General features: G+C 38.4%; 1 protein-coding gene across 4 annotated transcripts in view; it reads right to left on the bottom strand.

Annotated features, from left to right (window-relative positions):
• The window catches only part of KAT6B (lysine acetyltransferase 6B), a 146427-nt gene that overhangs the window by 56833 nt on the left and 63706 nt on the right, over positions 1-25888 (bottom strand). For 3 of the 4 annotated variants that reach the window (XM_075217062.1, XM_075217063.1, XM_075217064.1), the window contains 5 exons: positions 18152-18260; positions 14317-14432; positions 14125-14206; positions 13214-13346; positions 4345-5279 (listed from right to left, as the gene is read on the bottom strand). In XM_075217062.1, the coding sequence (XP_075073163.1) occupies positions 4345-5279; positions 13214-13346; positions 14125-14206; positions 14317-14432; positions 18152-18260 (1375 nt within the window). The remainder of the gene's footprint in view (positions 1-4344; positions 5280-13213; positions 13347-14124; positions 14207-14316; positions 14433-18151; positions 18261-25888) is intronic. The other variant, XM_075217065.1, reaches the window with a different exon arrangement.

The following is a 25888-nucleotide window of genomic DNA, read 5'->3' as shown; positions in this document are numbered from 1 at the left end:
TAATCTTTTTTTTATTTTCACTTTATTTCCACTTAATGCTCCTAAAAAATATCGATTTAATTTTCACTTTCATTTTTTTGGTTGTAAGGTTGCATTAACGGTGTCAAATCTTTCAAATGATTTATCAGATTTACATCACAACCACCTGTAAATTCAAAAAGTGTCCATATACTTTTTTTTAAATCCACTGTACATGATCTTAATTAGCAATGGTGGAATCCAAAATCTTGTGGCCCACTATCAAACACACTCTCGTATTTGTACTAGGAAAAAAAAAAAGTTGAAAGAGAAAATAAATGCAATTAATCCCCAAAAAAGTTTAATTAATTCAAACAAAACTAGCATCATTTTAGGATTATTTTATACAATTGTGGGATTCATATTTTATCTAGTTTACTCTTTTTTTTTATTCCTAGAGACTACAGTGCAGAGTCTGAAAATATAATTTATACAAGTTATTTTTCCATGTATGTGGGGGAATTCCCAGAGCTGCCATTAGGCTAACCCATCTTATTGATGCATCTTTACTTTGTTTTTTTTCTTTGGCGTATACTAGAAACACCAAGATTCTCATTTCCTTTTCTTGAAAGTAATTCATACTTTAAGGAAGTTTAATCTTATCTCTATTAAGAGCAACATCTTTGTTGAGTATTTTCAGACATTTTTCCCCAGAACCTAGGCAACAAATGGTTGCACCTGAAAAGGTCTTTTAAAATGTCCCTATAAAAGTAAAAGCTAAAATTAAAAATAAAATATTAAGACTATAAAAACACCAACTAATATAGAAGTTAATAAGGGTAAAGGCTGAGCAACAGAATGTTTTATATATCATTACATGTTGATCATGTAATATACGCTATGTTAGCAGGACGGTGGCGAAAAGAACACCCACAACAGAGCATTGGGCATTAGAGAAGGGGTTAATACTTTTCCTTGTGCTAAGTAGTTCAAAAATGTCCAATGCAGGCATAGATGGGGCTAAGCAAAACCCTATGAGACAAGCCCCATAAACATATTTTTTTTTTAATTATTTCCCAACAGTGATCTCTGAATTATACTCAGTTTGTGATTTGCATGTGTTTTTCAAACTACAGTGAAATACACAGTGTGAAAAGCTTTGATATTAACAAATTATCCAGGAGGTACATTCTCAGGAACATTGTGAATCTGTCCGTATGATTGAGGATTATGTGTTTCAAAACATATGCGGATACCAAGTGAAAGAGAGGTATTTTTAAAGCAGTAACTAAATTCTGATTTTACCTTTTCCATCAGGCCAAGGGTTTCAATCACGGTGCTATAGTTAACAGATTTTTATGTATTTGTTGAGACTCATTGGGACTATTTACAATGTTATGAAAATGTACACTTTCTATTCTCTGGAAGCATTCCTGGACATTAAAGCCGTTGCCTACCTATACTCTGGGCAGTTATTTATCCACTTTTTGCTATATATGTTTAACTATACAATGACAGATTACTGTTTGAAAAGTTTATTTACCACTAATTTCTTACAAATTAATTAAAAATATATTTCATAAATTGATGAAACAAAGGATGTAAAATTTTGGTCAGCTATCATACCTATTGACCAGATCAACATGTTTAGATTTATTTTTTTTGACCAATTAAAAATGAAATACATTAAAAACAATTTTTAAACAATTACTTTTAATATGTTACCTTGTTTTGTGTGAGGTGATTATTCCCACACAACCTGATTAATTTGGTGATTAAATCTGTTCTGTGGATGCTGAAATTTGGTCAAAAACGTGAATAATTGTTTATCAAATCTTCATTCATAAACAAGTTGATGCGTGTGACCAGCACCTGTGAACAAATACTATACACCTGTGGCTTACAGATAGTAGAGACAGCCATTTTGTGAGCTTGTCAATGCTCATGAATATCAGTCATGAAAAACATCAGCTATGCTATGCATTGATTGACTACAGTCTCATGAATTCAGCCAACAAAAAGTTACTCCCAATTTTGCAATTTCTTTTTATTATGTAATTAACTAATACCTTCTAATATATTTTTCCAACTTAACTAAGTTCCAGTAGAAATAGTATTACAAACAACCCGAAACACTGTTTACTAAGCCAGGTATACAAGTGCTACTCTGTCAGTGCATCATTCTAGGACAACCAGCAAGGAGCTTGAAGATTACTTGTTAGTGACTGCAACTTAAATAGTAGAGGGGACAGATGAAGGATTGCATTAGAGAATATATTAGTTAGGCCAAAATTTAGCAACTCTGATGTGTCAGTACCGCCAAACAAGTCATGACTTCAGGTTTTACTTAATCATGCACAGGTGTGTTCATTTACTTGGTTGGGTCTTATCTCACAGATGGCAATCCTCAAATCCTGAGCAGTTCAGACTACTCGAGAACTGGAGTAAAGATACACGACTAATCGTGCTATAGGGAATTGCACAATAAAACATTAATAAACAGTGTTATTACCACTGTAGTCAGTAAAGTCATTGCTCAATAAAAAAAAATAAATCAAAAAACACTTATAATTTCTGATATAACTCCCCCTTATGAAATGTTTACATACCAGGGTTATACCAAATAAATCCATTGGTGTCACATTAGAGCACTCTGCAGCAAACCATTACAAAGAGTTGTACTTCAGTATTTAACATGCAAGTTTCTTGTGTGCAGATTGAATCTAGGAGCAGAATTCAGCACAGGCCCCTCACCTCCTTTAAGTTTAAGGTGTTTTTTTTGGGTTTTTTTGTAATCTGTAATATGAAATTTTATTTTTATAAAGTCACACTATGGCATAATTATTATATATAATTAGCACTTTTAAAATCATGGAACATACAACAAAATTTAAAAGTCAGGTCAAGCAGGCGAAGAGAAAATTGCATTAATATTAAATTTCATATTAAATTATCTGCACACATGAAGCTTATATTCTGCACTGTGCAGATCATCTGGTCATAAAACGTTAGAAAGAAGAATTTGCTGGAACGGAGTGGAAAATGAGTAAGCAATGGTTAAAATGATGGAAAGAAGAGCATAAGATGAGGGAAGGAAGGAAGAGCAGAGCCGGGGGACATTGCAGTATGCACATAAAGGGACCAGCCAAAGGAAGTGATGAGAAGAGGCTGGACCAGCCATGCCAAAGAGCCAAAAGCAATGGAAATATGGAGGCCGAGGAGGTGGTAAGAGCTGGGCTACTGTCTAATACTAATGCAAATGGAAACAAAGACCAAGCAGACTACAAGATATGTGGAAATAGAGAGATTAAATTGTTTGAAGAGTAAGAGTAATTTTAAAAAGGGAAGGTTGAAATGCATGAATGAAAGACCAATGTCTTTCCCATAAGAATAAGAAGGGAGAAAATAAATTATAAAACAGCAGCACTATTCTGATCTTTGTAACTAAACACTGACAAACAGTGGGACGGTGCTTGCATATTTCTTTAGGACCAGTACCCTAATACTGCTATATGCAAATCAGCATTAAGAGACAGAATGGGAGACTGAACACTCATTAGGATAGAAATAGCCAGGCACTGGTATAGTATCATTTCAGATTCTGAGAACAGATTTTCTGCCCATAGATTTAAAGCTGTGATTTTATTATAAGCACTTGATGACATAATTTAGATCAGAGTCTTTTTACAACTAATGTGTACTGCAAAAAAGTGTTTAATGCACTTCTTTTGTGTTATCTGCTTGTATGGCCATGATCTCAAATGAAGTAACTAAAGTGAAGCATAAATGGTATGTTCTTGATGTCTGCATCGTGTATCAGAGTTTCAATATTTTACCCTGACTGCTTGGCAGTCCACACAATTGTGTATTACAATCTGCTTGCCTTGATGTGCAGCTGTAATGGAAATTTAAGATTTACGCTATATCCTGAACAGATATCAAAATTCAAGACTTTTTGCACTTTGAAAAGGCACATGGAGGTATTACTTCCATGTTTGTCCAGTAAACTCTTTTAGTCAATTAAAATATAAGGGAATGACATATTGAAATTGGTATTGAGCTTTTGCACTTCACCATAAGCAATATATACTCAAAATATTTGCTCACAGATCAGCCTGATCTGCCGAATGTACAGCCTAGTCCTGCATGCTTTCACAATAACCAACATTTTCAAATGCATACATGCCAGCTGGTTAGAAAACTGCATGTTCAAGCTAAAAAAATGTGAAATTTGTTGCTTTTATGGGTTTAAGACCTTATCTGTCTTGTCAGATAACTGATAAAGTAGAAACACAGGGGCATTGCCATTAGAGACAAACAGAGCAAATAACTTTGGGAATGTAAAAAAAAGGGCTAAGGAAGGGTTTTTATTAAGCCTGTGCTTACCATCATCCTGGACGGGCTTAGTCCTGCTGTCTGCCAGGCTGACCTTTTCTGGTGTCCTGGCTCCCGCCCCTATGGCTCCCGCTTTATACTTTAACCTGCCTAGTGTCCTGTGCTTTATAAGAAACGATGAGCGCTTGAACTGAGCAATGGCTTTCAAAGCCCGACCCCGGGGCACTGCCCAGCCAGATGGGGTGGGATGGGGGAGGAGGAGCATACTCCTAGCGTCCCTTTTGCCAAAGTAGTGTGTTGAGGTGTAGAGTCTGCCTTTGCGGCGAATGTGTTTTGGAGGCGCATAGCTTGGGTGGCTTTTTTGGCGTGGCTGGCCCTGGGTGGCATAGATGTGGGACAGTCCATCAAAGAGCCCCTTCAGTTGACTGTTACTGGGGAGGCTTCTGAGGGAAGGGGCGCTGGAGTGACTTGAGGAACTCTGGGGTGAGTTGGATGTGGTGGAATTGCTGGATTTCTGTGAGCCTGGGCTGTTGCCAGACAGGGAGGTGATATGTGAAAGAGGAGAAGGAGCAGGTTGAGGGGGGAGGCTTAGCTTGTGCTTGGTACCCATTCCCAGCATATGAAGAGTGCAAGCCTCTGGGTCAGTAGGTTTATTCCTGGGCCGGTGGTGCAAAGAGAAGTCTACAATTCGCCCGCGAAATCTGCGTCCCTCGGGTGATGGAGTGAAAAACTTAGTGAGGCCATCAATTAGACCTTTGGTTTTCTTGTTAACTTTGAGGGGGGAACAAGTGGAAGTGAAGGTGTAATTGATGGGATGGGGGCCAGGCCGAGTGAGGTCGGTAGCAGCCAGGCTGCTGATGGGGTCCTTCACGGATGCAGCATGACCAGATGGCAGTGTGGTGGGACACATTTTAGTTTTTTGACTCCTACCGGATGGCCCCCTTCCTGGGAAAGGATTCAGAGGTCCTCCTTCATTGGACATACACCTACAAGAAACAGAAGCCAAAAGAGCATGTCAAGGAAGTTACTTACTTATGCACTTGATTCAGATGCAAAGCATCAGTACAAACACATATATAAAAAAACAAACAAACAATAAAAACATATATACACAGGACTTCACAAACAACATTTTTTGCATTTATAAACAATCTTGGCCATCTACCTTAACACTAATAAAAGTTTACATTTACTGTGTGCTACAAGCTGTAGGTTTTATTCTGTATGCACCTTTTTACATACTTGCATAAAGTTAGCCAACTTAGCAGCGATGACTAGTCACGAGTACCAACAAAACTGAGCAACACAATCTTTTGACATATGGACATCAGGTTGAGACTAGAAATCACCAGGTTTGTCAAAATCGCTAAAAGATAACTTGCGAAGACAGCAAGTTTATAATCCACAGACAATCATGCATAAAACGAAAATAAGAGGGGATAATGGACAATTCTATCTTGTTCCGTTATCTATGATAAAAGGATCTGGAAGGAAGCAATTTATATTAATCTGAGCAGTGGACGATCGATAGAGGGAAAAAATATATTCAAGCAGGTGTTACCCACCCTATATGTTTAAAAAGAGCCAGTTGATCCTGTTAAATGCTTTTTTGCATCTGATGATAGAAGCAGGGCTGGCTTTTTTACCACATGAAATGAGATGTATTAAGTCAATTAATTTGGTGTCCTAGTCTTGCACTTCTGTGCAGGCACAATTCCTATCTTACAAATATGGCCAGAAAATTGATTGCCAATCCATTTGGCACATAATTTTAAACCAACATTGAGAAGGGAGACTGGCCTATAGCATAAACAAAAGGTAAAGATCCCTGCCCTCCTTCAAAACCACAGTAAGAAAAAAAATTTACTTCTGAGATCTCAATAAAACCTTCAGGAGATTAGGGTTTAATATAATTTACCAAAATTTTTTTTTTTTTTAGTATAAGAGATAGTGAACTTGTCAGGGAGGTTAAAGAATAGTCTATGACTTATTAATGCATTCTACTATTTCTTATTTCTTCAGAAATCCTGGGAAAGGCAATATCACCTAGGTATGCTTCTATAGATGTTTGTTCTAAATGGGTCTCTGCATTAGAGATCTAATATGAGATATTCGTTTAATAAAGAATGTGAAAAGCAGACGGAATTCCATTTTCATAGTTGCTCTTCTCCGCCTTGGAGCTTCAGTCATCTAGCTGGAGCCTTTAACCAAGCTGATCCAGCTTCACTGAATTTGGCCCACAAGGAGTTCATAATCTTGTCTGTCACTGCCTCCTGGTTTGCGGACCCCTCCTCTGTACTTTTGGACAGACCTTATAATCCCAGGCAGTCCTGGCAGTCAAGTCTTCCCACCGATTACTAAGCGTTTAAACCAGCCCAGGCTTCCAGAGTATCAGCTTCAGTGTACAGGAAAGGAGCTCCCACTTTTGGCTCCCCAATTGGCAGCTATTATCTCCTGAAGGCTGAACAGGATTTATGTCACTGCCCATCACTTTCCTTCTGGCGATGGAGGTTCCATGAAATCTGCAGATAGACTACCATGATAAAACTCAAAAAATGGTCATAATCCTTGCCCATATAGATAGCCGCATTGACCTCCCTGGATTAACCAGTTACATGTTTTCTTTAGGTATCCATGGGCGACACACATTTCCAGTTAATTCTGTTCAGCCCTCTAGATGCCTATTCCTGATAATCTGCAGAGGCATAGGAAGGAGGCACTTAATCTTTGTGGTATCTGTCTCTCCAGGGTTGTTACTACACTTTTAAGACCTTTTTGCAGTATAGCGTATAAAGGATTACAGCAATACAGTATATATGCATTAAGGGTAAAAAACCATGATCTTTATCTTAAACTTTTTTTTGAACATTCCGCTTTCCCACCTCTCCTTGACTATAGGGTTTAATTGGGGAAACATAAGGGATAATAAATATACCTTTCAAAGTCCATTTAATTGTACCCGTACCAATTTCTAGGCTTATTCTAATGTCAAATATGTCAAGCGCTACAGAATCTATTGCATCATATAAATAAACAATGCTGGTTAGGGTGATGTGTGAAACAAACTTTGTCCAGGGTAGGGCTGATTGAACTCCTTGCTTCAACAGAATTACTAACTATGCAATTATGATTACGACACAGTGGAAGCAGCATCCAATTTTCTAAACAAATATATGTATATTTAAAACCATATATTGCATATAGGCTTTTATTCAGGCAGTACTAATGATGTTAGATTTTTTTTTAATTAAATAAATGACAACTTCACTTTATCAAGACATTGGCTCAAAAGTAAAACACTGAAAAATTCACACCAATAAAAACAAAACAAACAAAGCCACCCCCATATCTTCCTGGTCTTGGTCTGTCAGCTCATCCTCCTCCACTCTCGCCCCTTTGGGATCAATTCAGATTTACAATATTATAGGGGATTCTGTCCCTTTGTTATTTATTGAATTATAAGGGAAAAGCCCAATTCCAAAAAGTTTTGACAATACCTTTAAATACGTCATTTTGGCCATACCAGCCTCACTTAAACCGATACAAAAACGCTCACTGATTGAACGTATATGGACTTGCAACCCCACCTGAAAGGGTGCAATCTCCCTACTCTACCACACTGTCCTGAAACGAGGAGCTCCTGGAAGATAAACAATACTTTAAACTGTATTTTAAATGGTATTTAGTTCCTGAAAGACTACATCACATGTACCCACATACATCTAATCAATTTTGGAAAAACTGCGCTCAAGTAAGTACTTTCTAGCACATTTGGTGGTCTTGCCTATATAGTTATTCCTTTTTGGAGAGATCAACAAAATGTAATTTCAAATGTGACTGGACTGTCTCCGGCCCTGACTCTCCCAAATCTGCTCCTATGAGCTTCAGTAAACCCCCTCCCCCCCAAATTAAACACATCAGAAAACGTATAGTTAGGCTTATAATGCATATTTCTTGCGGTGCCAACTATTTGAAGAAACACCCTCTATCCATCCATCACTTGCCTACAGAACAACAAAGTACAAGAGATTTCACAAGGAATGTGGCTCTTGGTACAATTCATATTCCATTCCAATACTACGAAATCATGACCTCTCAATCACCCCCTTTCTCTTGCACTCCAAACACCAATCCCCCCCCCCCCCCAACACACACCCCTTACCCATTTCTGCCCATTCTCTGCTTCTCTTTTCTGTATTATCTGTAACTGTCCCTTACACAGTTTTGCATATCTTTTTTCTTAAATAAAAAAGATATTATGCATCAAGGACTGTTTGGTAAAAAACTAAAAAAAGTCAGATTTGTTCACAGTACATTCAACACTTGAACAGATGGGTTTAACTAAGCACCCCAAAAATCACAAAACCCTTTGATGTTATAAAGGTCAAAATTAATGTGATATTATGAACCCATTTAAATACAAATTATATCCAATGTAGTTTAGTTTAACAACAAGCTGTTATACAGGGTATACAGATTTATTTTATGTTCTTTTCTGTAGATTTGCAACTACTTGCTATAGCAAGTAGTTGCAAATCTACAGAAAAGAACATAAAATAAATCTAATGCAAATAACAGTGGTGAGTAAGTGCAAACGCAGTGATTATCTCATGTGAGGCTAATGGTCTATGACCGATTCCCTGCTGTTGTGCGTCTTCCTCTAACTATGGATAAATCAATGAAGCAAGGGCACATAAGGACATCGACTCATATATTCATTTCAATTCAACATTTTTCTTTGCTTCAATTCTAGCATGAACTGTTCTTTGAATTCCACAGGTTTTGTCTATTTAATTGAGAATCTAAAATAATTAACTTCAACAGATTAATTTTAATTGGAGATGGATTAGCCTGAGGGATCCATCTGTCTTGGCCATGAATAATAGTCCAGTAATGTTATGTCCGACTCGCGATTCCTTCTTGATCTCTATTAATGTCTGGTTTTCCTAGACAGGGCACTTTGACTGTACTTTACAATGTGCCTCAAGTGCCCTCATACTATGATATCCATCAATAAAACAATGACCGGTCACCCATATTCTAGGAGATATAATAAGCTAAGTATATCAAGACACGTTAAGACGGTGAAAACACCACATCAAACAATAAAGCTGGAATGGTTGATAGGTAGAGATTAACATTAACTACATTGAAAATCAAAGTACCGCACAGTTTTTAGAGTATGACAAAGTACCAATTATTGGAAAACAATATAAATATTGTATTTAAAGTTTATAACAGTTATAACTTCAATAACTATTTAGTAAGAGGAAATAATTTCTCTACAATGTCATTTTAGTATTCATTATATCCGATGATTTGCTTAAACTCTCCTCCTCTTTAGGAGAAGGAGAGTTTCTTTACTTGTTGAGCACCTAAGCTCATGTAGGACCCAGATATGTAGGGTCAGTAGCGGGTAGCATTGATAACTTCATTGGTGAGCAAGGATAGCATTGGTTTCTGTGTCAAAGTGACACAATTAACATGACAATATTAATCACTGAGCTCGCCGCCCATGATATCACCTCAATCACGTCTTCATGTTGCAATGACTGGAAATAGCATCTGCAGGACAGGTCAAGTCTCATCAAGTAGTAAGTCATATTAATTGAGAAGACAAAGGGTGGGCTGAAGTAGTAGTATAATCAACATGGTACAAAGCTTATATAAACAAATTTGTAGGACCGTTACTAATATAATGCATGGAAGTACTGTGGAGGTTGGAGTAAGAGCCCTGAAACGGCTACCCTCCAAAATGGGTCCATTTAGTTTTAATCTGGCTAGGATCAATTTTATGTATGGCAGTAACAAAAGCAACAAATAAAAGGACGAGGAGCGTTATAACAATACAATTACAACAATGTATTTCATTCTTGTGACATAAAAAGGATGTATTTATGAAAGTCCAAATTATGGTGTAGACATTATGATGTCTACGTGTTCATAATGTCTACACAGTTAAAATGTCAACACATCTGACACTGTCATAATGTCTACAGAATTGTAATGTCAACATTCAAAATGTTAACTTAAATAAATATATGTAAATAAAAAAAAGTCCCAAACAACTTAACCAACCCTAGTGCTGCCAGCGCTTTGCCAGCCTCGGCTGGTGGCACTATAGAAGCGAAACCTGCAGTGTGGCGCCCCTCTGCCATAATGAGAAACCAGCCCCAGGCTCATCAGCACGGGACTGGAAGCACGCTGTTTGTTTTTTTAAACATGTATTGCCATTTTTTTCTTTTGTTTACAGATATTGATTTAGGTCGACATTTTGAATGTCAACATAATAACCCTCTAGATATTATAACAATGTGTCAAATTTGTTAACATTTTGACTATGTAGACATTATGTATGTCGACATTTTAACTGTGAAGACATTATGAACATGTAGACATAATGACTTTATACATTATGATGTTGACATTCATAATGTGTAGACATTTCATACCCAACATATATGGTACAGTTTATGTATATTAAATGTTACAAAGACATATAAAACTCCGAAGACAGAATTCTATACATGGATTAAATGAATTTATAGATTACAAAAAGATCAACAGGGCCTTTTGAAATGCAAACCCAACAAACTCAGTTGATTGGTTGATAAAACAGCATAGGTAGCTTGCTTTTTTTCTTTAAATAGTTAAAAAAAACGTTAAAATACCTTGAAATAATGCATCAGATATTGATCTGTAGGTACAATGTGAAATCTCCATTTCAATATCTCTCTATAGGAAAAACAGGTATGGCTGCCAGACACAGAAACTGTCTCACTCTGCTCTCAGCATATCAGGTGAATGTGGGAGGGGGGTTTATGTTACAGCTCACAGTGCAGACAAAAATCATACTGTCTGACTGCTACACAGACCCACAGTTTATAGAGGCATGTAAAAGCATGTCTGCTCACTACATCATGTGCCCTGTGACTGTTGTTGTCATGGTAGCCACATTATACTGTAAACCATCTGAAGCGTTATTAATAGCAGATACAAACTAAGGAAAAAAGGTAATTACCAAGTTGCTTCTTACCACATGGCACAGTGATTTATGTTACAAAGAGGCCTAATTTGTTTAATGTGATTACTGCTTTAATTGAGACACAGTATACAAGGAAAGGAATAAGTATACAAAAGAATTACTGAAGGAGAGAACATTCAAAATAATTACAACAGACATAGTCCCTCCTTATTTCAAAATTCTTCTTCCTTCAATGCATTTAGTATTTTTGTTTACTCAAACAAAAATATTGAAAAGCACATTTACAGCAATTGAATGTTTAGAATGAAACAAATGTTTAAGAATGGACATGAACACAATTTGCTTTTCACTAAAGTAAAGCAAAAGAAATTGTACAGTCATGGCCAAAACTTTTGAGAATGTCACAAATATTATTTTTCACAAAGTCTACTGCCTCAGTTTTCATGATGGCAATTTGTATATACTCCAGAAGGTCATGAAGAGAGATCAGATGAATTGCAATTAATTTCAAAGTCCCTCTTTGTCATGACAATGAACTTTATCCCATAAAACAACATTTCCACTGCATTTCAGCCCTGCCACAAAAGGACCAGCTGACTTCAGGTCAGTGATTCTCTCATTAACACAGGTGAGTGTTGACGAGGAGAAGGCTGGAGATCATTCTGTCATGCTGATTGAGTTAGAATAACAGACTGGAAGCTTTAAAAGGAGGGTGGTGCTTGAAATCATTGTTCTTCCTCTGTTAACCATGGTTACCTGCAAGGAAACATGCGAGGTCATCATTGCTTTGCACAAAAAGGGCTTCACAGGCAAGGATATTGCTGCTAGTGAAATTGCACCTAAAATCAACCATTTATTGGATCATCAAGAACTTCAAGGAGAGAGGTTGAATAGTTGTGAAGAATGCTTCAGGGCACCCAAGAACACCCAACAAGCGCCACGACAGTTTCCTAAAGTTGATTCAGCTGCTGAATCGGGACACCACCAGTGCAGAGCTTGCTCAGGAATTGCAGCAGGCAGGATGAGTGCATCTGCATACACAGTGAGGCGAAGACTTTAGGAGGACGGCCAGCAATGAAGCCACTTCTCTCCAGGAAAAACATCAGGGACAAACTGATATTCTGCAGAAGGTACATGGATTGGACTGCAAAGGACTGGGGTAAAGTCATTTTCTCTGATGAATCCCTTTTCAGACTGTTTGGGGCATCTGGAAAAATGCTTGTTCAGAGAAGGAAAGGTGAGTGCTACCATCAGTCCTGTGTCATGCCAACAGTAAAACATCTTGAGACCATTCGTGTGTGAGGTTGCTCCTCAGCTAATGGAGTGGGCTCACTCATAACTTTGCCTAAGAACACAGCCATGAATAAAGAATGGTACCAAAACATCCTCCAAGAGCAACTTCTCCCAACCATCCAAGAACAGGTTGGTGACGAACAATGCTTTTTCCAGCATGATGAAGCAACTTGCCATATGGCAAAAGTAATGACTAAGTGGCTCGGGGATCAAAACATTGAAATTTTAGGTCCATGGCCAGGAAACTCCTCAGACATTAATCCCATTGAGAACTTGTGGTCAATAATCAAGAGGCAGGTGGACAAACAAAAACCCACAAATTCTTCAAAGCATTGATTAGTGGCCCAGAAGTTAATTGACAGCATGTCAGGGCAACTTGCAGAGGTCCTTAAAAGGAAGGGTCAACACTGCAAATATTGATTCTTTGCATAAACTTTATGTAATTGTCAATAAAAGCCTTTGACATTTATTAAAAGCTTGTAACTTTACTTCAGTATACCATAGCAACATCTGACAAAAAGGTCTAAAGACACTGAAGCAGCAAACTTTGTAAAAAACCAATACTTGCGTCATTCTCAAAACTTTTGGCCATGACTGTATATGATTATACAGTATATATTTATTTTTATAAAATTGACTTACAACATGCGTTGTTTTAGCTTGTTTTTCGGTCGGCCAATAGGTTTCGCATATCTCCTCTTGATCTGTGCAGCTTTCTCCTGGAGGATCTTACGGCCCCTTTTCTTTGGCCGGCACACCTGACAAATCCACATGCCTAAAGTAGACAGAATTAGGTTACTGAGTCATGCTGCTAGGATGGAAGTGCTTCCTAACATACCGGGTTAAGTGTTATTGAAATGTTTAATTACATTAATGAGAATTTGTTGAAATGTATGATACTATGACCACTCACTATAGGCTAAACAGACAATACGGATTGACAAAAATTTCAAGACAGCTAGCAGGGACATCTAAACAGCCTGGTTTGCAGTGAAGAACAGTCTGTATTTGGGGAATTGGAGCGTTGAGGCTCGGTTTAGACTACAACAGTAATAACCTCTGAACAGAGTGTTACAATGCAATAATGCCATAGCTGGATTAAGCTTCTACAACTCCTCCATCAAGGGCATTATTGGCCAGCAATGTTCAGCTATTTAGAGATTATTGCTTAATTGTCCCATTAAAAAAAATATTTTAGAAACTCTATGGGAGACTGTAACCCATAGCAACTAGTCAGACATTTGTGTTCCGGTTTATACAGAGAAAAATCAAAGTTCGACTATAACTGGTTACTATGGGCAATGTCTCTTTCTGTGGACTATCAATGTGCTGGATATTTACACATGTCTTAAAAGTTATTTATTCAATAGATACCCCTGAAACCCCCCTACAAAAAGGAATGAAAAGCTCCCACTTTATCCCTTAAAGCCTTGTAATGGAGAACATAAGAAGCTTCCTATTTTTCCTTCTCATTTGTTTTATTTTTATTAATAGGCCACACCTAGTTTGCAATAGTTTAGAGAGACTTTCACACGGTGTCAGGTTCTTGATACCTTTCGGCATACGGGCCAGAGGTGGGTCACAGCACTCCATATGGAATCCCCGATCACAAGAGTCGCAAAAAAGCATATTATCCTGAAAGATAAACAAAAATAAGATCCTTCCTAACTCTAAAGTAGATGAATATAAATAAAATGGAATACATAATGAACACAAGTCAGCACTAGAAGGTATTGGATACTCACTGCATTTTTGCCCTGAATCCTACAGGCACTGCAGGTTTTGCATTCAATGCACTGCCACCTCAATGCTTTTACATTGGAGGTGAGTTCTGGGCAGAACTTTAAACACGATGGATGACCTGCAAAACAAGAACATGTAGTCGGGCTAACATTATAATCAGCAGAACCCATATTTTCATGGATATTTTGATGCTTGAGGTATGAAAGAAAAAAAGTCAGATGTGTTACAAAATTACTCATGAATTTTCCAAGCATGAACCATAAAAAACTTCTACTATAGTCTCAGCACCTATCTTCAGTACATCTTGTCTAATACAGCTTATGGAATAAGAATATTTATTTAGAATAGTGTCTTGTATGAAGAGAGCTTAAAGGACAGTTGATTAGAGAAAAATATACCTCAGGTCAGATGGGCTTAAAATAGCATAAACCCCCCCCCCTCCAAAAAAAAAACCCCAAAACAACTATAAATAAACATAGGACAGTTGTCAATTAAAAAAAGAACTGTAAATCAAGCTACTCTTTGTGGAAGCTGGATTTGGAGACATGTGAGAAGTCATTGTAGAGTTAATGACCGCGTTATCAGTCTTGGAAAACTAACAGTTATTTATCATATGTATTATAAACCAGTATTACATTTCTCCTGAGACTGCTGGGAAGTGACTGGCTACAAAGGAAACCTGTCTAAAATGAGCTTGGTGGATGCAGAAAAGCAGCAGAAAATGTTTGCAGAACCCTAGTTAGAGGCTGGGGATAAAGATACACATAGAGGACTACACTCCATGGAAGGTATAAGTGTTTTTCAGCCAAAAGTCCAGGGAACTGAAAGATCTTACTTCAGCAATACACAGACACTACATTTTAATAGTTATATCTTGGGTCAGGCCTGTTAGACACCTCCTGTGAAGAGAGCAGTCACACAGAAGTGATTAGTGCATTGCTCCCACACGATTAGAGAAGGGAGCAGTGACTTACTCTGAGAGGCTTCTAAACACAGCACATTACGTGGGACATCAGAGGAGCTAATTAAAGATAATTTGATCTTAATGAGGCAGTGCCAGGTTCAGCTGCTAATGCTGACAGCGGCTGATCCATGAAAGTCGTGTGGAGAGAGCAGCGAAAAAGCGGGTTGTGAGCTATATCATATAGCTTAACTCCTGAACTGCTAGACCAGTTAGGAATTATTACAGACATGTCAACGGCTTCCACTGCATCAGGGAGTCATGTATCTTCAGTATTTCCCACTTCTTCCCACTGACCAACGTAAGCTGGACTTTGTTAATAAACGGATGTGCACAAGACTTTCACATATACGAAATTACTTGAAGAAGTTTAACACACTCCCTTTTTGACTGAATAAATAATGGACAAAGGTCTGCCTGATGAAACGGTTGGAAATCTTTAAGTGGAAGTGAAATGTAACATGTTAAACAAATCCAACTTTGAGGTTTTAAATATACACCAATGTAGTATAGTGTTTATTTACTATCCAGTAGTTTGGAATTTGAGAACTCAAACCGCTGGGTAAAATCCCTTACCCCTTTAGAAGAAGAAAAAAAAAACAGTTTTGTGTTCCTTTAGTGCAATTCAAATAAAGTTCTGTGCCCCAGTATGACTTACAGGGCCATCTTAACAACATTATGGGCCCCCGGGCAAAGCAGTGCACCGGGACCCCTAGATATAGATATAGATATATATAGATACAGATATATAGATGCACTTGCTCAGTGACCCTTGAAGGGTTTTTTTTTGCAGGTTTTTTTCTTTTGCAGGATTATTTATTCTCATTAAGAGCCGTGCCTATGGGGCCCCTCTGCCCGTGGGGCCCCCGGGCAGCTGCCCATCATGCCCAATGGAAAAGATGGCCCTGATGACTAAACAACAATAATCATCTTTTTGGCCTCCAGTCAAGACAAAAACAATGTTATTTACAACAGTGTTACATAGTGTGAAGTTATTTGAAAGCTGCAATTCTACATAGATGTTATTTTTATGGTAGCTGCCAATTATACAGGATTTGAAATATGGACTCACTTGGGTTACCCAGTATTCCTAATATTTCTATGCCACCCATGCTGATCCCACAGACACAGGTTGTATGAGCAGAAGGTGTCTTTCCCCCTCATTGTGTCTCACCACTTCTGCCACCTGTCTGCCTATTCATAATATTCACCTTGTCTCTCTAAACACAGTCCTGGTAGAAGGCAGTCATGAGACATTATTGTGCTCAAGATAACTGAATCTTCAATGGAAAGACAGGGGGAGGAGTCAAGTGATGCTTGTATAATTAACAAAGTATCTTTTTTATATTCTTTAAAATAGCAAGCTCTTCAGTGGTCACATGATGACTGAGGAAGGAGTGAAGGCTCACTCTCACCCTCATATTATTATCGTCGGGTAACTGTGGTTTCCAATAGAACAACTCCACGTGGCTTCTTACATGTAACCAGAGTGATTTATGCTAATATTATTAAGGTTGATAAAATAAAATATATTTATTTTTTTACAGGGGATTGCACCTTGAAACTTGAGGTTGCTGCCTTACGAGAGCTTTTTTCTAATGATATTTTCTCATCTATTCCAATACCAATAGTATTGGGCATCCAAAAAATGTCTGATATTACTCGCAAAGGTAAAATACATTTTTATTGCCAACCTGACATTTTACATCAGCTCTGTTAAAAAGTAAAGTATTACCTCCTCATTCAATTACAGATAGCTGAAGCTCCTCCCATATCTTTAGGGTATATTTTATGACTTATAAACACCCAAGTTAGTTCCTGTATATTACACAGCTTTCAGAAGACAACATAAGAATTTGGTCAAATTGAATGCTATTAAAATTAAAGCACAAACCCTCCAACATGGCCAATTCCATCTGGTACAAAATGCTATATGTTATTTTTAAACACCAATGTATTAATACAGCCCAGATAACTGCAATTGGAAAGAAGTTCAGAAAGAGGATATTTTTTAAATGGGTGGAAGTTGTAGTGTTGGTAAATTCCAATTATTGCCATATATGCCCATTTTATATGTAACTCATTCTTAAAAGAGGATGACCACTTTTGGAAAACCTCCAGTCTTATGTCTGAAAACACAGTAAAATTTTTAAGTATTGCCACATCTATTTGAGAGAGCATGTATTGTGAGTGAAACAGGGTTAAGCTTTGTATGTTTACAATTAGAATATGATTTCTGTTTAGAAAGGAAAAAATTTAAAAGCTGGTACACTGAGCAACTGGTTTGGTGCTGCATAGCCCAACATTTATTGGCTATATCACTTGCAGCATAAATGGGGCCCAGTAGGGAATTCAGAAAATGACCACAGACAAAACGCCTTAGGTGGTCATTTTCCGACTATTTGTGAATATGTCTCATATTTAACTTATCGATTTTGATTGGATGGTTGTCGGGCATCACAGTCATTTTTGGATCACACAATTGTCTTTTAATTTTAAATGTAACTCGGTGTTAAAAGGGGTTGTCCACTTCTGCACAACCTCCACATTTTATATCTGGAAACTTAAACTTAAAGGTTTGCTAGATCTTATAGTTGACCACAAAACATATTAGACCCACAAAACATATTACACAATTATTTCAATTTCATAGATAAGCAAACTATTTTAATCTCCTAATCCATTTACTGTGAGGATGAGTGGACTTTTCTTCTGCGCAAGGTCCACAACTGTGGAAAATGTGACCCACTTGCAATAAAGCTTTCTGCAGTAAGCAGTTTTCATTTTTTTTTATTTTTTTTTTTAAAAAAGCAATGCTTACAACAGTTAAAAACAGGGAAACCCCAAAGACATAACTCCAAAATTGCTCCACTTACCACTGCTCCCACAGTCTGCACATGAGATCAGCTCTTCAGGCTTCTTCTCTCGATTGGATTCCTTTGTCCCAAGACAGAAACTACAGATGGGAATCGGATCCGCACGAGGCTGTAGGGTAGAATGTCCATAATAATTATTACTCTGTATTATAGAGCATCAATATTTGTGCAGATTATATGTTATATTTAAGTTAAGAATAGGTAGTACACACAAAGAGCATCTTCTCAGCAGTCATCCAAATAGCTACAAATTGCAAAGCAACAGAATGCATCTCTATATAAATAACAGACGAATAAAGACTGAAAGTGTGTACTGTATGTTAAAAGTGCTGTTAATGAGAACATTAACTTCTTTTATTTATACAAGATGGACTAATCAGGATTAATAACTTACCACTGGTGTTAAGGATGTAAACAAATGGCATTGTGTAGAGCTGTAAAGCAAATTTCTTTGATTCTTTTTACATAAATTGTACACAGAGATGTATTAGATTCTGTAAAGTGTACTTATTGGCAAGGGCTGGCAGGGCTGGGGGGGGGGGGGGGGGGGGCAGGGGAGCATCTGCCCCCTGGGCGAATCTCATAGAGGGCAATCTTGGGCTGGGTCACCTGCATTTTTTTCCCTTTAAAATAGACTGCTCAGTCTAGTCTTGTCCCCCAGGATGAAATTTGCGAGCCCTCCCCTGCTTATCGGTCTAATAATCTTGTAGCTGAAAACTGGAGAATGCTTACCTTTTTCATTGCAGCACCAATAATAGAACATTTCAGGTTGTCATAACTGTTGTCAGTCATACAACAGTTTAAAGTATATGTAATACCTTGTTACATGTTAATAAAATGAAAACGAAAAAAGAAAAAAAAAACAATGGAAAAAAAAATGGAAAACAGAAGGGGCACAGTGAATCTCAGGCCTTGGTTCTTTGGAGACAGAGCCATGCAATGTACCTGATAAAGTAAGCACTAGGCACTGCATAAAAAGAACCGCTAAACAAAAACTAAGTTGCTTTAAAAAAAAAAATAATACCAATAACATCCTCAAATTATTATTTATTCATTCATTCATTCAATATCTTTTATTTATATAGTGCCGATCATATTACGCAGCGCTGTAGAGAGACTATGCAATCATTCACATCAGTCCCAGGGTGAACATACGAGCTGCATACAGATAGTAGCCTGGTCATAAACAAACCCATGGCCCCAGCGCTGTGATCTGTAACCTGCAACGATTGTATCTACAACTGAAGGTCCGACCGGTCGGGAGATTCATGCATACAGACTAACCACGATTTACCTTCAGATCTGTGCTCTTCATCTGGTCCTATAGTCTTTTAGAGAATGACAGCACAATGTGCATTCATTCATTCATTTCTGTCACACTGATTAACTGCTTTGTTATAGCTATCCACATGTCATAACAAATTTCCTTAGCTTCTGTGACTATGAAACAAAATATTCAGTCTCAGAACTAACAAATTGTTCCATCCACTGCACTCTACATTTAGACTCTAAACTCTATAGAGATAGTGATTGTGAGTACATACACACTACATGATCGGAAGGTGATTGGGAAGAGATTATTAAACAGTACAACCAACCAAATGAAAAAACAAAATCGGCACTTTGTGTGTATACTTGCACTTTGAGTGTATACTTGCACGTTCATCGTGCAAATATACACACTAACGCGATATGTGGGCGAGTGGTCGTTTATCGGGTGATTGGCCCAATAATTGCCTGAAAAACCTTCAGTGTGTAGCTAGCCTAAGGCCATGTGATCCAACATTCAATACACTGTGCTTAGCTTTAAATAAGCTGTAATTATAAACACCAGCTACTGTCCTGGAATGAACGTGTGCAGGGGAGTAATCTTCGGCTAATGATTCATAAACTTTGTGCAGCGAACTGAGAACTAAAGACAAAGTAAAAAAAATAAATGAAAAAGTATTAAGCGTGTGTACAAGTATAGCTAGTGTACGCACATTGGGTGAACACTGTGTGTGTAGGGTGCACCTGCATTGTAACCTGACAAACCTACTTCTGGTGTGTCCCAGCTTTCCATTCTTAGCAGCTTTGGAGTGTTACCACCTGTGAATTGAGTTTTGGGACACGCCGATGAGGATTTTGACACTTTCCTGGTTGCCACGGTTAGCCTGTCGTGGCTTACCGATGCAATGGTTCCTATGCAGGAGAGCCTGTCGTGTATATGGACTTTCTGGATCATATATGAAGTCTATTGAAAATATCATATTGCTCCATACACTAAAGTAACAGTTTCCAAACACACATTGCTGATTTAAAAGTAAAAAAAAAAAAGAAAAGTATTTACATATAGCAATGCAACATATTTGTCTGCAGTAAATAAATCATTATTAAGTATGTTGTTTACATTTTACTGTTCCGAATATGTCAAGACAGAAAAGTATTCTCATCTTGTATTTTTCCAATTAGTATTTTCCAACACACGTTATATGGTGTTGCCAATCCTGTACCACCAGTTTCTTGTGTTAAAAAAATATTCCACACTGTCACGAGCCGCGGTGGTACTCACAGCCACCGCGGCTCGCTTCCTGCGCTCCCTGGCGTCCCGGCCATCACCTTGAGGACCGGAACGTCACTTACACCCAGTACCCGACCGTTGCTAAGGCAACGGTCGGACGCCTCTTCAGCGCCGCGTCCCGGCAATGTAGGAAGCCGGGCACGCGCACGCACTCAGTAGCTCTCATTCATTAGTTTCAGCCTGTGGGCTGAATTAGCTGTCATTTAGCCTGCATGTGTGTGTTTCTCAGGGACAAGCCCTGATTGGTCTCCCTGAGTATTTAAGGCAGTGAGGTCTGCAGCCGGTTATAGCTTCTGTTACCAGTCTGCTGACCTGCTCTGCTCCTAGCTCCTGTCCTTTGGATATTCTGTTGGATTGCCCGTGTATGACCCCTTGCCTGGATTTGGACCCTGCCTGTGTTTCTTGTGACCCCGACCTCTGGCGTGTTTACCAACCTTCCTGTTTGCTTGTGACCCTTGACCTCGGCCTGTTTATTGAATTTGCTGTCTGCTGCCGGCCCTTGACCTTTGCCTGGACTTCACTCCGCTTTCCTGGGTTCTCCCCAGCCGATACGCACTTCACGACCCTCTGTCAGTCTGCGGCCCAGTCTGTCCCCACCACTAGAGGCTCCAGTGAACACCTGACTGGCAGAGTAGATTCCGGTTTGTGCAGTATCGGCTAGGGGGGTTCCTAACACACACACATGGAAAGGGTCAGTGCTTTAATGATAGATTTTGATTCCCTCTCAGCACAGCACTTCCCACAAGTGAAGCAGTTAGCAGAGACTTCTTATCAACACATACAAAACCTTATTTTTATTTGTTATTATGCAGCACTGTACACTGAATCTTTATTCATTTACGTCACTGTCTGCCCCAGAGGAGCTAACAATCTAATCTTCCCACCACAGACACACTAAGGCTCACACACACAGGCCAGTTTAGAAAACATGGGAGGAAACCAGATTACCAAGAGGAAGTCCAATCAAGGAGAACATTCAAAATGCACTCAGATAGGACCCTGATGGGATTCAAACCCAAGACCCCCAAAAAGAGACACCGTAGACAAAATCAGAACACATGCAGTGTTCTCCCCAGAAAATGTTGCCAGCCGGGTGGCATTAAGTAGTAGACGGGTGGGGGCAATTTAATACTTTATTATGATATAAAGCGTTTAAAGATTTGAAGGCTTTGGGAGAGTTTGATTGGGCCATACTTGTCTACTTTCCAGAAGATCTCCAGGATTTGCAATATTTTTATGACGCAATCACAGCTTTTTACCATGGGGCAGCGCAAAAATTATGCAATTTGCGCAACGCCCACCTGCACTTACCCCTCCCCTGGGAGAATCTCACCTCTTTGGTACACTGAATTGTACTTGAGTGGTGAGTGAGGAGGTGAGGGCCTAACTGATAACTAGATTTATGTGGAAAGATCCCATGAACCCATTTACCTTCTCAGGTGTTCTCCCCAGAAAATGTTGCCAGTCGAGGCATTACTGCCTGTTCCAATAGGAGAAACAATGGTTTATTCTATAATAATAGGACTCTGTTGGGCACCAATAGCCGGGTGGCAAGTAAAAACAGCCGGGTGAAGCACCCAGGAAATAGGTGCTGGGGAGAACACAGACATGCGTGTCTTGATTATTATATCTGTAATGATGTATATTATTTTTATTATATTTGATATACAAAATGAGCTTTAACAGAAGAGCAAACTTTGTGCATGCATATGTTGGTGTACATGCTAAAGTTGAAATTCTAACCTGTGCCAGGACAGAATTCAAACTAATTCACTATAGTGTTCTTGAAATTAAGAGCAGAATAATCTTTAACAACCTTTTTGCATTATTATAAAGTTGAAATCAGTCAAACAGTTAAATTAGAATATCTGTGCAAAATAGTTCCACACAAGTTTCTCAATTGTGTCTCTTTCCATTATTATTTAAATATCTTGATAACCTTGTGCTTTGCTTTCTTGCAGCATGCATTTTTTTTAAAAAAAACAAACAAACAAAAAACGTTGCATTATTTTCACTAGAGGGCAAAGAAAAGACTGCGTTTAATTTGTTTTCTTTCTTTTTTAGCCTGCTTCCTATAGATTGAACCAAAGACCGAAAAGGATTAAGGGAATCCATATTTATCATTACTACAAAAAGTGAGAGAAATGTGTTACTATAGAGTGGGAAAAAGAGGTTACAGGGGAGTGAAGGGGCATAAGTGACTCCCATAACCACACCTACTACAGAGAAAGGCCACTCCATCGCAACACATCTGTCCCTTTTTAAATTTAAATATTTTATTGAAAAGTTTCAAATACAAATATAAAACACAAAATTAACATAACCCACAAACTAACTAAACCTTTAAACCTAAAAACCTATTTGCTTATAAAAAAAAAATGGGATAGTTGATCTTTATAGTACAACTTCCCAGTGGGTAATTCAATGAATACAATATCATCAGCTATTTATTTATATAGCGCCACTAATTCCGCAGCGCTGTACAGAGAACTCACATTGTTCCTTTCCCATTGGAGCTTATATTCTAAAATTCCCCAACATACACATATAAAAACAAATACACACACACACACACACACACACACACAGACTAGGGTCAATTTGATAGGAGGCAAATAACCTACTAGTATGTTTTGGGAGTGTGGGAGGAAACCAGAGCACCCGGAGGAAATCCACACAAACATGAGGAAAACATACAAACTCCACACATATAAGTCCATGGTCAGGAATCGGACTCATGACCCCAGCGCTGTGAGGCAGAAGTGCTAACCACTAAGCCACCGTGCTGACATGTAGAAATAAATGTCAGATAAAAAAATAAGCAACACAAAAACAGACAAGTGCTGCGCAGGACTGAGTAGAATTCTCCAAAGCTAGACCATGCCTTACTCAGTATTATCATCCTGATGTGGATATGTAAGGATATATAAAACAAAGCAAGATTTGTACCAGCGTAACCAGACTTTATGGTATTTATTCATTTTAGAGCTTCTCTACTCTACTCCTTTCATGTTTCCATCATTAAAAAGAGCAATCCACTTACGCTTATTAGGTGTCTCAGGTGCCATCTGTGGCTGGATCACTTATAAATATCTTTTGTTATAAATTTATTTAAAGGAAATAGAGCAGGGCGCTTATTTATATAATTGCAAATTTACTTATTTTTTAAATTGTGTGTATTTTGGTATGGGAAATGTCTTGTTTGGGGTTTTGTAACTTTTCTAGAGGAAATCTTCAATTAGGCATATGTGGGGGAGGTAGTCTGTTTTGCGGATAGCAGGAAATGTTAGCCAAGTCTTTTGATGTGAAATGTCAAATGCCTGTTCTGGCCTGAAGACCTGTCAGGGAGCCGCTACCTGTATCCTAGTTAAAGTGAAAGGAAATCTCTGATCAATGTGATTTAGGATATCACAGATTACTGCAAATTTTGTTAAGTATAAATTGCATTTCAATCTAGGTTTGGGGAAACCTATTTCATCCCGATACTAAAAATAACTCATGAGGCTGGCTTACCCCGTGTCCAAAACTGTATAAAACAACACTGGTTTGTACTGAAATGTATCATTCTTGTTTCTTCTGACCTCTTGATCATTGGTACTGTAAACCAATGTGAACTGTCCTTGTTAGGACTACTGGAGCTAAATAAACATTACTTGCTTCAAAGACCTGCTTGACAACTTCTTCCATGCTGAAATTCCTGTGACCAACAGATTAGACTCAACTCTAATCCGTTTCTGAGGTTTGGACCCAGCTTTCCAGTACCACTGCTCTGCTCACTACCCAGCCGCTTTGGCCAGGTGTGATAGGCCGGGGGAATCCATCCACAGCAACCCTGATCCATAGTAAGAGGTCAAGGGTACCAGCCCAGGTGCACCAGCAACGGGGTACACTAGCAGCGAGTTACCCAGAAGGAACGCGGTTCTGGATGCCAGTGGTGGCAGCAGCTTAAGCCCCTCCTACTGCGGTTAGAGGGCGCATTTGGGATAAAGAAAGGGAACGGTGGCAAAGCAAGCCCAGCTGGTTCCTAGCAGCAACAGACAGGGTGGCATAGGCGGTCCATCCTGTCACACCATCCAACATCTAGCAAGTATAACTTTAGCCAGAGATGTGAACCTGAATATGTATTGAAATAATGGCTTGCTGAAACATTCTTCAGAGTGAGGCCAAAGATGTATGTCACCAGAAAAGTGGTATCTAAGGGCATGATAGAGTTGTAAATATCTTAATTATTATGAGGGTTTTTTGTTTTTTGAGTTTCACCTACTGTCACGAATGCCCAGCCTGTCCCAGATACAGCAAACTGAACAGCTGCCCGTGACTGGTGTCACCTTAGTCACTTAGCAATGAATACACCTCTTCTGCCACCACAAAGGGTTTATTATGATGTCCTTACGGTCACCCGAACCACTTAATGTTTCACATTTAAAATCACATATACATGTAGCATGAGCCTCCCTGGGCTTCTTAACTTCACAAAGAATCACGGAGAACATGCTAGATTAAATATATTTAATCTGAAAAATGTATCCAAAGCTTAGTTTAAAAAAATAATAACAAGTCATACAATATGTTGCACAAATAAGTTTCAGAAAATAAAAAAGGACATAAAATCAGTCACTACTTACTAGTTAAGACCTGATGAGTGAGGGAACACTATTGAGAAATATGGGACATTTAAGTCTCGATAGACCCCCTCATGACAATACACACGTTGTCTAAGTCAGAAGATTTTAATCCTTTTTCCACATAGCTCTCACCCCACACCTTTATAGTTTAGCTGTCAATAAGGACAGATTGATCTCCTAAATGTCACAGGGCTTTTGAAGTGAGCTAGGGATGTCCAGAGATCGGAATATTCACAGGACCTTGAGATCTCAATTTTGCTCTGCTTGTCTAGATGGTTTACATCTTTGGGGCTTCAAACTCATCAAAAGATGTCTCTCTCCGCCTGATCTGGCTATTTTCAACAGATTATTGCCACTTGCAGTTGAGACTCATGTCATTTAGCAAAGCACTTGTTGAGATTACATTACAAAGTTACATACAATATACATTGTAATTCATGAATTCAACAGAAAATAATAGTCATTAGATATACTACAGTCGACACACCTACCATAAGCTTATGAGTGATTGACCAGACTTCGAGGCCTGCCTTATAATAGGAGCTATTCCTT

Source organism: Mixophyes fleayi, chromosome 6 (genome assembly GCF_038048845.1).
Source record: "Mixophyes fleayi isolate aMixFle1 chromosome 6, aMixFle1.hap1, whole genome shotgun sequence".
NCBI lineage: Eukaryota > Metazoa > Chordata > Amphibia > Anura > Limnodynastidae > Mixophyes > Mixophyes fleayi.
The sequence above is the reverse complement of the archived record's forward strand: the minus strand, read 5'-3'. Positions and strand labels throughout refer to the sequence as shown.